The following is a 12649-nucleotide window of genomic DNA, read 5'->3' on the forward strand; positions in this document are numbered from 1 at the left end:
ACAGGTTTTGGAAAACACAACAGAAGGAAAGGAATCAAACTCTGGCCGTTGGACTCACAGGCATTTTGGAGTTAGGAAGAGCCTTAGAGACCCTCTGGTCTGGCCCAAGTGGGAAGACTCAACACTGGCAGAGGCCAGACGAAAGGATGGCCAGGGTGGGGTCTGCAGGGGGCCACCAACACCCCACTCCAGCATTGCCAAGCAGAAAAGCAGACCCAATGTGAGCAATCTCCTGACTGGTGGAGATAAGCTGGAAACTGGATTTTAGAGTTGGACATCCAATTTTCCAATGACCAAGGATTCCATTTTTTTCTCAAACTGCGCAGATCTAACAAAGCATGCTTGTGAGGCCGGTCTGCCCTGCAGGTGACCCATCTGCAACATCTGCTTGGGTCTGGGTGAGATCTTTGTTTTCAGATGAAGAAATGGAGGAAATGAAGAGAGAAGTGAGGTGACTTGCCCAAGGTCCTAGAGACAGCCAAAGAAAGAACTGGAAGAAATGCCTGGTTCTCCAGGCTCCTAATCCAGAACACTTCCTGGGGACCCCCAGCCCTGGAAGTTTGGTGGGGAGTAGCTCTGAGCCCTCATGCATCTCAATCAAGCAGCAGAAGACAGAAGGGAGAAGATAGGTGAATGGGGTGGGGAGGGATGCCAGGGCTGCCCCTAGAACGTGGACTGCCGCAGCTGTCACAGGTCCGGTTCCCAGGAAGGAGACCTATGATGTGTGCAGGAATTTATAGAGAGCCTTTCAGGAATCGCACCCATGAGGGAGGGAGGGGGAACAGACTGGGCAGAGAGAAGTTGAGCTGCTGAGCTGTAAGAAAGTCGCAATGGGTGTCTCAGCCGGTCCTCCACGGAGCTTGGGCCCTTCAGAGCTGTTCTGCCTCTGTACCCCCACATCAGCTGGTTGGATGTGGGCTTTCCAGGGGAGGGGCATGACCTGTGGGCCAGGCAGCTCTCTTTGGCCAAGCCTGTTCCAAAATAGGGAGGCAGTGGTGTTTCCGCGGCAGCCAACACTCCTGGCTGGAGGGGACAGGGCGAGGCAGGGGTTGAAGCAGGGAGGTTTGGAGGGGTACGAGGGCTTGGTCCCAAGAGGGAATCTGGAAGGTACACGACAGAGACCTCTATAATTCCCGTGAAAACTCCCACTTGTTTTAAAAATGAATTCAAATGTTTATCACGGGCCAGGTGCAGTGGCTCACCTGGAATCCCAGCACTTTGGGAGGCCGAGGCGGGTGGATCACCTGAGGTCAGGAGTTTTCGACCATCCTGGCCAACATGGTGAAACCCCATCTCTACTAAAAATACAAAAATTAGCTAGGCATGGTGACAGATGCCTGTAATCCCAGCTACTCGGGAGGCTGACGCAGGAGAATCGCTTGAATCCCGGAGGCAGAGGTTGCAGTGAGCCGAGATTGCACCATTGCACACTGGCCTGAGAAACAAGAGCGAAACTCAGTCTCAAAAAAAAAAAAAAGAAAAAAAAAAAGAGTGTATTCTGCTCTATAGTAGGTATTGGTTGGTTATTGAAAATGTTTTAGATTCCTCACCATGAAGTGACATGGAAACTGTAGGAATTTCACTGTTCTTATTCCTGTGACTTCCCACTCGGCCACACACCCATGGGAGAAGCCTCACTCTGCTCTGGCCTCATTCTTTTCTAGATACAAAACTGAGACCTGGGGTTGGGGCCTGTGGGGCTTGTGGAAATCACACGGCTTGGGAGGAGAAAGCGCCCATTCGGGCTGAAGCACATTCCACCTCTCCTTGCTGCCTGGCAGATGCATCTGTCCTTTCATCACGGAAGTGAACTGAGTAATTGAGAGGGGAAAAATGCCAGCAAATTCATTGCTTTCTCTGCAGGCACTAGGGCTTCTGTGGAAAGCTCGAGGGATCTGGTGAAGAAATCCTATGTTGGGCCGGGAGCAGTGGCTCACGCCTGTAATCCCAGCACTTTGGGAGGCCGAGGCGGGCAGATCACGAGGGCAGGAGATCCAGACCGTCCTGGCTAACACGGTGAAACCCCGTCTCTACTAAAAATACACAAAAATTAGCCAGGCGTGGTGGGGGATGCCTGTAGTCCCAGCTATTCAGGAGGCTGAGGCAGCAGAATGGTGTGAACCCGGGAGGTGAAGCTTGCAGTGAGCCGAGATTGTGCCACTGCACTCCAGCCTGGGCAACAGAGCGAGACCCTGTCTCAAAAAAAAAAAAGAAAGAAATCATACGTTGGTTTAAAGAGCAAATGGATTAGTAAGCTGCCTCTTTGCCAGCAGGACAAACAGAAACAAACCTCCGCATAGTTAGTGTGAAGGTTTTGAAGAATTAAAGATACTTCACCAATTTTTTCCAGGAGCTGGACTTTCATTAGTGTTGCAGCAAGTGTCAAAACCAGTGGGTAACGGTACCTCAAGCCACACTCTCTTCTGTGGTCCTTAGCATTCCTGCAGAAGCCGCCGTGTGTGTGTGTGTGTGTGTGTGTGTGTGTCTGTGTGCACTTTGTTTACGCATGTTATATGTACATGCATGTGCACTGTCACGTATGTGCATTACATGTGCACATATTTCAGGGGTAAGAACTGGGAGGGACACTCATGTAAAAACGCGAAGAAGTGGTAGTGTTTCAGATCAGGTGTTCCAGATGATTTCAGAAAAGGAGAAACATATATATTTAAATATATAAAAATCATTTTAATATACATGTACCTACATAGATATTTACCTGGCATATAGTGTTATAGACAATCATGTATCACTTACACAATGGGGTTATATTCTGAGAAATATATCCTTAGGCAATTTTATCATTATGTGAATATCATAGAGTGTATTTTCACAAACCTATGTCTATGGTCTAGCGTATTGCTCCTAGGGTACAAATGAGCTATGGTCTAGCGTATCCTAGGAACAATACGCGCTATGATCAATATGCTGTATGGTCTAATGTATCACTCCCAGGCTACAAACCTGTGCAGCATGTGACTGTCCTGAGTATTACAGACAATTGTAGCACTATGGTAAGTGTTCGTGTATCTAAACATATCTGAACATAGAAAAAGTACAGCAAAAAATAAAGTATAAAAGACAAAAAACGGTACACTTGTGTAGGACACTTACCATGAATGGAGCTCGCAGGACTGGAAGTTGCTGTAGGTGAGTGAATGCGAAGGCCTAGGACATTACTGTACACTCTTATACGATTGGCGGCACAGTAGGTTTGTTTACACCAGCATCACCACCGGCATGGGAGTAATGCCTCGCACCATGTCAATAGGCAATAGGAATTTTTCAGCATCACTAAAGTCTTACGGGACTGCTGTCATACACACATATATATGTTGACCAAAATGTCATTATGTGGTGCATGACTGTATATAACATTGATGGTCTTAAATACAGACAATTATGGCACCTAGAATTTTTTCATATCTCAATTTCCCTTTTATTCAGGTTTTTGAAGGACCTCAGATACCTGATGCGTGACTGGCCCAGCTAGGTGAGGGTGCTGGCGGAGCTGCGGGCAGGAAACTCTAACACTTGCAGAGCTGCCGGCATTTCAGGAAGTGCAGATGCCCTCTAGTGGCCAGAGTAAGATGTTCGGGAAGAAGAAGGGCTCTTGCAGGGCTGTTTGGAAACCAGCCAAGGAGCTATTCACGCTCTTCTTTGGAGACTGCAGTTTGTTCCTCGAATAATTATTTTAACTTCTTCTAATTCTGTGTCACTTTTTCTCTTTTGTACGAGTAGTTGCATGGAATCTGCAGAAGGAAAGCGAATGAAACAAAAATACGAAGATACGCTCTCACTGCTAGAAAAGTAAGCAACTTCTGGGATTGTGTGGGTCTGCAAATTGCACAACTTCCACGCTGCCTTCTGCAGCTCTGAGTTTATGCAGATTCCTCAGTGGCTCTGAAGTATCGCTCTATGGTTTATGTTATAACCGCGATATTTGTGAGTACAGTATTTCCGGGTTGCACACACATAGGTCTCTGGGGAATTCAGCTCTATTCTGAAAATAAATACTTTTCCAGTGCAGTTTTGCTGGGCGTGTGAACTAGAGCTAGGAGTAGGGTGCTACTCACGGAACTCCAAGATGGGAGTCACGGAAAACTGCAACAGCTGCTTACTCAGCAGAAGCAACAGTGCATGCTGCACAGAGAGACAATACGTTTTAAAAAGTACTTCCTGTATCGTTTTATGGAGAAAGCGTAAGAGTGAAAATTTTATATGACTTCAAAGTTGTTCCCGCTTTAAAGCTGAATAAGTCTTTCGGGGGCTCAGGGTCTAGAAACAGCCACTGTTTTGCCTTCTCCTTCTGCCATTTGTTCTTTCTCCCGGTTCAGGAGGGAAGAATGGTGGCCCTTGCGATTATCATGTGACTATACTTAGCATTGTTCCAGACAGATTAATTAACAGCACCTCTACCTGCCAAGTAACACACATTCCACCCCTTTTACCTCCAAAATAACTTCAAGTCCATCCACTCCTCTGTCTCCACCAGCAGCATCTTCACAATAGACTAGAACTTCTCCAGGCCAAACTGCTGCAGTGGCTTCCTAACAGTCATTGCTGCCTCCAGATCTGTCCCCCGAGTACCCACATTGTTACCAAATCCAATAATGTCACCACAGCCACCACCAGCTGGGAGGCCTTGCAGTGGTTCTCACAGCCTCCTTAACATGACATGAAGAGTCTTCCCTAAGGTGGTCCTTGCCTCCTCACCACCACCTCCAGCCTCTGCCATGCTCTGTAATCCTTGTTTCAAGCATACAGTTTCAAGGGTGCTGTTTCTCACCTCTACCGTTTGGCCATGCCAGGAATGCTCACTCTTCCTTTGCCACCCAACCTCTGGCTATCCTGAGACTCAGGCAAGCGTCCGTTCATCACTTCTCCTATGAAACTTTCCCTGACATTCTCCTTATCATCCCCAGCCCTCCGCCGCTGCCATTAGGTGTCTGATTTCCTGTACATTTCTTTCTTTCTTTCTCTCTCTTTCTTTCCCCTTCCTTCCTTTCCCTTCCTTCCTTCCTTCTTTCTTTTCCTTCCTCTTTCTCCCTCCCTCCCTCCCTCCCTCTCTCTCTCTCTCTCTCTTTGTTTCTTTCTTTCTTTCTTTCTTTTCTTTCGAGTTTCACTCTTGTTGCCCAGGCTGGAGTGCAATGGCATGATCTCTGCTCACTACAACCTGCCTCCCAAGTTCTGTGGGCGCTGGGGAGCTGGGGGGAGGGGGCTTACGAGGTGGCTGTTGTCCCTGACCCTCGCAGGTATGAGACAAGACTTTATGAGGACTGGTGCCGGACAGTATCGGAGAAGGCACAGTACAATCTTTCCCAACCACTTCTGAAACGTGACCCAGAGACGAAGGAGATCACTGTCAACTTTAACCCACAGGTTAGTCGGCTGACAGTAGCTCTCTTTTGGATGCCTGAAGAGTTTCTTTGAATTCTGCTGATTTTGAAGGCATAAAGACTTTTTCTTTTGAGACGGAGTTTCACTCTTGTCGCCCAGGCTGGAGTGCAGTGGCACGATCTCAGCTCACTACAACCCCGCCTCCCGGGTTCGAGTGATTCTCCTGCCTCAGCCTCTCAGCATAAAAACTTTTTGTAAGACCATGCAAAAGATGCTCAAAATACTTTGTACTCTGGATTTCTTTTCTGGGATGAATCCTGGGGCGTAGTGTTTTATTAAGTGGCCCATGTTCACATTTTTCACTAGGGTTACTCAATATATTTGCTTTGATTTTGCACAACAGGAAACACTACAAAAGATCATCAATCATGTGGTAACAAACATAGCCCACTGGGCCTACCTTGAATATTTTCCATGCCTGAAGGCCATTGACTAGATGCTGGAGGGCCAACCAAGGGCATATAAGACTTGGCTCCTGCCCTCAAGGAACCCACAGTCTAGTTGGGGGTCACAACCTTAACATGCAAAATTGTATCTTCACTAGATGGCATATGGTAAATCCCAGAGGAGTGGCTTTGGAAAAAAGACTCTAGATTAGTGGTTCTCAACTAGTGATGATTTTGTCCTCCTGGAAACATTTTTGTTTGTCAAACTAGGTGGAATTGCCAATGGCATTTAGTGGATAGATACCAGGGACACTGCTAAACATCCTGCAATGCACAGGAAAGTGTACCACAACAGTCCAAAAGTGTCTATAGTGCTGAGGTTGAGAAACTGTTTTAGATGATCAGAAGGGTGAAGACCAGTGGGGACCGCAGCAGCCACAGAAAGTTTAATGCTGGAGAAAAATGATAACTAATGGTTAGTTTGTATCAAAAATAATATTACTCAGGTTGAAAAAAACGGTATTGGTCACACTAAACTAAAAGCAGTCACCTACATCTGCCTTGATGGCATGTGCTCCAGAAATGCACTCTAGATTGAGCTGAAAACCAAGCTGATGGCATATTGGCATCTTTCAAGAAAATTGCAATTTAAGTGGAACATCACTTCCTCCTCTGCGATCAAAGTCAACAAGGAATATAGAAAATTCATTTCTTCACTTTGGCAAGACATGAGTCTGTTTAACTTACTGAACTCCTTGGATCAATTTCATTGGCATTCACTGTGAGCAATATTGAATATTAAATGCCTAAAGAGATGAATATCTGGATTACCAAATAGGCCCACAGTCTCCATGTTGTAATATAGTAATTAAGCTCTTGAGATAAACCCTTGGTATAAGATATATTACTATATCATAATTAAGTCCTTGGTATATAACTATACTTAGTCCTGCATTGAAGATGGACCAGCCTCTATATACTCCAAGGACAAGGACCTTATCTGCCTTAATGTGTAACACATAGGGCGCACTTTATAGATGTTTGCAGGCCATAGAAGGGAAAGGAGGGAAGCAAGAGGAAAAAGGTGGGGGAGGAATAAATATTAATACCTAAATTATAATGTGAGTTGATGGAAGACAGCTACAAGCTTAAAAAGTCAAAGAAGAACACAGTCACCCCTTGACATACAACTTCAAGCAATGTGGCCAAAGCTGGGCTATTAAGAATGAACAGTGACACACTTCTCAGTCTAGAGGGACATGATCAGAAATTTGCCCTTCTGGGGACAAGATAAGAATCGTATAGGTTAATTTTTTCAAATTTATGTGAATCATTTAAATTATTTTAAATGTCTTATTGTTGGACATTTACATTATTTTACCGTTTCATCAGTCTGTATTTCTTGGATTCTAGGAAGCCTCTTTTTACATATTTATATGTCTGAAATTGGCATGTTTGTAGTTTAATAGACTGCATGTTTTTCTTTTTTCTTTTGTTGCATATAAAATAATAGTGAATCTTACAACGGATGACATCTTAAATTGGATAAAGCATGGTATAAATAATGCTACAACAAATATCCCTAGTTTTTATTGTATGCATTCTTGATTATTTCTTCAGGATAACAGTCCAGAAATGCAAATTCTGGGCTAAAGGGCATTCACATTTTGAGACTTTTCATGTATACTATCAACTTGTTCTTTAGAAAGATGGAACTCAGTCATTTTCCTGCCAACAAGATATTGTTCATTTCTTCAAATAGTTTCCAGACTGTTCAACGAAAAAAAAAAACCTCAATGTTATTCAATTTGTGTTTATTTAATTACTAGTAAATTTGAATTTTTATCATGTGTTCATTACTCATGTATATTTATTCTTCTTTGAATTGCTTGTTCATGTCCTTTGCCCATTTGCTAGCAGAAGTGCCCTCTCTTCCTGTGAATTTGTTAGGATACTCAGGAAATATGTGACAGATACTAAGAAATCTGATCCAAAAATTTTGCCAGTTTAAATGGCCAAATATGTTGGCCATTTTACATTGATATTTTATGCCCAAAAATTTTTATGTTTTATTTTGTGGTTTTATGTTTGGAACGACTTTCTCTACTTCCCTATTATATTAATAGCCCCAGATCTTTTCTTTTAGTTATTTTCTTTTCACTTTTTATAGTTAAATTTTTAGTATTTGTCTTGAGCTTACTTCTAAGAAAACTAGAAGACTGAGCCCATTTCCCCACAAAATGGTTAGCATTTGTCTGATTGCTGACTAGGGTCTGCCCACTCGCAATAAAGAATTGGCCCAGAGCATTGGAAGGAGAGCTAGGAGCCGGGTGTCTTTATATGAGGGGGAGATAGGGAGAACCTGGGGCCATCTGTTTCATCACTTGTACCTATGCCCGTCAGTCCTCATGGGTTCAGATAGGAACATCCATAAATAAGGAAGGATGAAGAAGAGGGTGCTTGGAAACCCTGTTGTTTCACTGGACTCTATCTACTTGGTTTCTCACTTCTTCAGTTGCTGCTAAATTTGGGACCCCACAGAAGTTCGGAGCAGCCTGGATGAGTTCCATTTCCTGAACCCCTAGCATGTTAAGACACAAGGAAATGCCAGCAGAGGGTTATGGAAGTTGTGTGGTATTCCAAATGATTACATTGAATAACTAAAGTTTTATTATGGGCACCTCCTCTCAATCCTGCCAGCGTCTCACTATGACTATTTCATTTGGAGAGAATGCCAGAAGTCTGAACTTGAGGCTTCTCATGAATGTTGGTAGCCCAGGCCAGATGATTCTCCTCCTTTAGACCACCACCACCCTTGATCAGGAACTGGCTGGGCCAGCATAAGCCCATCATTTCCGCAGCCACGTTGCCCAAAGCACAGAAGGCAGAGCCCTCCCCTGCTATCACTCTTGCCTCTGTTCTCAGGTTTTCCTCTTCTTTATGATCTACAGATTTAGGAGTCTTGTGTCTGTCGGAGACATCTTCCTTCTGCCTGATACTTGATTTTCCTTTTCTGAGACTAGATTTAAGAAACTGATAGGAGCAGAACTTAAGAAGAGACCCAGAAGATCTTTGGGCCTCCTGGGATTGTCCAGTCCTTGACCAATGCTGCAGATTATTCATTGTCACTGAACGACAGACACTTGTGTTGCTTCTTTTCTCCAGCTGCTTTCAGTGCTGAAAGAAATGAGCTATCTTGAAGCCAGAGAGATGACACATATCCCTGAGACAGCAGCAGCCATGTTCTCCTCCAGGGATTTCTATCGGCAGCTTGTGGCTAATTTGGAGTTGATGGCAAATTGGTACAATAAGGTTATGAAAACTCTGCTGGAGGTGGAATTTCCATTAGTGGAGGAAGAGCTGCAAAATATTGATCTCCGCCTCAGAGCAGCAGAGGAGACTTTGAACTGGAAAACAGAAGGTAACAGGGCACCATCTGAAGTCTGACAAAAACATGGAGATTCAAGGATCTAATAAAGTTCATAGAACCTCCAATTATTCCCTGGCAATCTTATTTGGGTTTGAAACATAAGTCTGTCTTCTCCTTTGACACATATCCAAGCAGAGAAGGCAAAAAGAGTTGGTATTCCTTTTCTTTCTTCTCTGTGGATATAGTTGGTAAATTTAGAAAACCTTGCTGCTGTGCACATTGGGAGGCTCAGAGGTTGCATAAGATCTCCTACAGTCTCCAGCATACATTGGGTGCTCCACGAGTGAGAGTTCTTACTATATTATCTTTGTTATTTAATTTTCTTAACTAGATTGTAAACATCTTAAAGCAGTATGCATTGACTTCTCTGGTATCTCTCAATTCAATGTACTTTCATTGGCTGATTAATACGTGCAGGATACTGTGTGACAAACTAGAGAGATTTGAGGTGTATGGGACATGGTCTCTACCCTCAAAAAGCTCACATTTAGTGGGGACAACAGACAGATATACAACCTAAGTTATACCGGAGCCATATGATGACTTTCATGAAAAGCCATCATAGAGTTAAAGTGTGACCAATCACAGGAGAGGGATTCACAGGACAGAATCACAGGAGGGAATCACAGGGGAGGGAGATTAATTCGAATTAGGGTCCTCAGAAGGGTTAAAGTTTGAAAAAAAAAAAAAGATTACAGTTGATTCATGAAAGTCTTAGAATGCCATATTAAACAAGTTAGAACTTTAGTTCATGTGCAAGAGGAAGACATTTTCAAAATTTAACATGATGCAAGTGCTTAAAACATGAAAAGAAAGATTAACCCAAATAAGGTCATCAAGTCTCACTGGTATTTGGATATAAAATTGTATTCCCTAGCAGCTGTGCCAACTTTTGTGTGCTTGGTAAGTAAGCATTACCCCTTTCTCTTCCTCCATAATCAGGATCATGGTAAAGGTTGTCTTTTTAATACAACTAGAAGGGAGAATATTCTGATGATAATGAAGTTACCTGTATAGAAAAGTCTTACAACACTCGCAAGTATTAAATCCCTACATTTCATAGCAACTAGCCCTTTAGCTTTGCCACTGCAGGCTATTTCAATTAATTCTATTTCTTTTGAGGAGCAGGCGTTTGCGATTATGTCACTCAAATCACCAGTAGTATTCATGATCTTGAACAAAGAATTCAGAAAACTAAAGACAATGTGGAAGAGATCCAAAACATCATGAAAACATGGGTGGCTCCAATATTTAAGAGAAAAGATGGAAAAAGAGAATCCCTTCTTTCTCTGGATGATCAGCATGATCGAATGGAAAAATATTACAATCTCATCAAGGAATCTGGCCTTAAGATCCACACCCTTGTTCAGGTAATAACCCAGCCACTCAGGTGCACATACAGTAAGTTTAGGGAAAGCATCGAAAAGTGTGTTTGTGTGCAATAAGTGATTTGGAAAATGAGGACAATCAATAAATGCAGTGTCTTCTGAAGTCAAGGATAGAAGTTTAAGCTGATAGCAAAAGACTAAAGCTAATAGATAAGGCAAATGAAAAGTTGCATTTTGGTATCCATGTGTTGAAATGATTACTGTCTTCACGATGACAACACTTAATTGTCACATGACTTCGGTCTCACACCTGCCCCTAAGGGAAGAGAAGAAGATGACAAGGGCAGAATCCTAAATTATCCACTGCACTAACCACCCCCATCCCAGCTTGCCCACACAACCTAGTGTGGTCCTCCAGCATCATCCTTATAACCCAGCTCCGTAGAACCTAAAGAAATGAAAGGCTACCACAGTGTCCCTAACTGTGTGTGATAAGAGGAAAAAATGCAGAGTGCTGCACTTCAAGCAGTAAAGCTCTGCCCTGCATTAGTGGTCATGGAAACTTGATGTCCCATCATCAAAGACCAAAGCTGCTTTGTGAACAATGGGAAAGGATTATAATATGGCCACCAGCTCCAGCCCTATGCAAGTAGCCACAGGGCAGTGTCTGACAAGTTGACTTCTGTGGAAAGTCACAAGTGAATCACAGTTGTTATCTGTGGATTATCTGTGGTTTGAAGCACAATAAAAGTGTTGAGCCTTAAGCACTAATGATTGCTAGAATTAAGAGAAGATAATTACCCCAATTTTGTCTTTGAGAGAGAAAGAGTCCCTCAATTTGATGGAATTTTTAACCCCTTCTGTCCCCACATCCAGTAAATCAGTAGCTGTTGTAGAACCCAGGCATCCACTTTTCATTCATCGTTCTTTCATCCGACTGTTCATTCATCCATTCATTCACCCATCCATCCATCAATTGTATTTCCATAGCTGTCCTGGGCACTATATCGAATACCAAGAAAATGTAAGATATAGTCCCCGCTTTGAAGTAGAAGAAAACCATCAGGCAAAAACAAGAAACTACTTAAGATTTTAAAAGTTTAAAATCTGGCCGGGCGCGATGGCTCATGCCTGTAATCCCAGCACTTTGGGAGGCCTAGGCGGGCGGATCACGAGGTCAGGAGATGGAGACCATCCTGGCTAACATGGTGAAACCCTGTCTTTACTAAAAATACAAAAAATTAGCCGGGTGCGGTGGCAGGCGCCTGTAGTCCCAGCTACTCGGGAGGCTGAGGCAGGAGAATGGTGTGAAACCGGGAGGCAGAGGTTGCAGTGAGCCGAGATCGAGCGACTGCACTCCAGCCTGGGCGACGAATGAGACTCCATCTCAAAAACAAACAAACAAACAAACAAAAACTTTAAAATCTATCTATCATCAATCTATCATTTATGTATTTGTCTATTATTGCAATTATGTCACTCAAATCACCAGTAGTATTCATGATCTTGAACAAAGAATTCAGATCTGTCTATCACCTATCTATATGATGACAAATGCTCAAATCCACGCTCTTGAAAGTCAGAATGAGAAAAAAGTTAAACAATTAAATTGCCAAATCAGTGAGACAAGCACAGTGACCTAGAAAAAAACCATATATTGTAACATTTTAATTATCCAGGGGTCAACCAGAAAATAACCAAAAATACTTACCATAAAAGTCTCTAAAAGTTCAGACACTTTAATAATAATTCTTATTATAACACAATAATAGTAGTCGATATTTATCTAGTATCTACTATACACTACCGCACAGTGCCAGGCACTGTCCTGAGCACTGTCCATTTCATTTAATTCTCATGAAAATCAGATACCTTCATTATTATTGATGAGAAAGCGAAGGCACAAAGAGGTTAAATTAATTGTCTATAGCTGCCCAGCTAACAGGAGGCAGAACTGTTTGACTGCAGCTCTGCATGTATCCGATATATTACACAACCTCCAGGGTAGTCATAAACGTCCCTGAGGTCAAATACAAAGCTTAGTAATTAGGCCTTAAATAATGTTTGCCTTTTGATAATTTAAGTATTTTTAGACAAAAACCACT

General features: G+C 43.0%; 1 protein-coding gene across 1 annotated transcript in view; it reads left to right on the plus strand.

Annotated features, from left to right (window-relative positions):
- The window catches only part of DNAH9 (dynein axonemal heavy chain 9), a 376944-nt gene that overhangs the window by 42055 nt on the left and 322240 nt on the right, over positions 1–12649 (plus strand). Inside the window, exons 11-14 of the mRNA XM_015118601.3 lie at positions 3742–3810; positions 5256–5382; positions 8952–9207; positions 10345–10586. Coding sequence (XP_014974087.3) covers positions 3742–3810; positions 5256–5382; positions 8952–9207; positions 10345–10586 — 694 coding nt within the window. The remainder of the gene's footprint in view (positions 1–3741; positions 3811–5255; positions 5383–8951; positions 9208–10344; positions 10587–12649) is intronic.

This window comes from Macaca mulatta, chromosome 16, assembly GCF_049350105.2.
Source record: "Macaca mulatta isolate MMU2019108-1 chromosome 16, T2T-MMU8v2.0, whole genome shotgun sequence".
Classification (NCBI taxonomy): Eukaryota; Metazoa; Chordata; class Mammalia; order Primates; family Cercopithecidae; genus Macaca; species Macaca mulatta.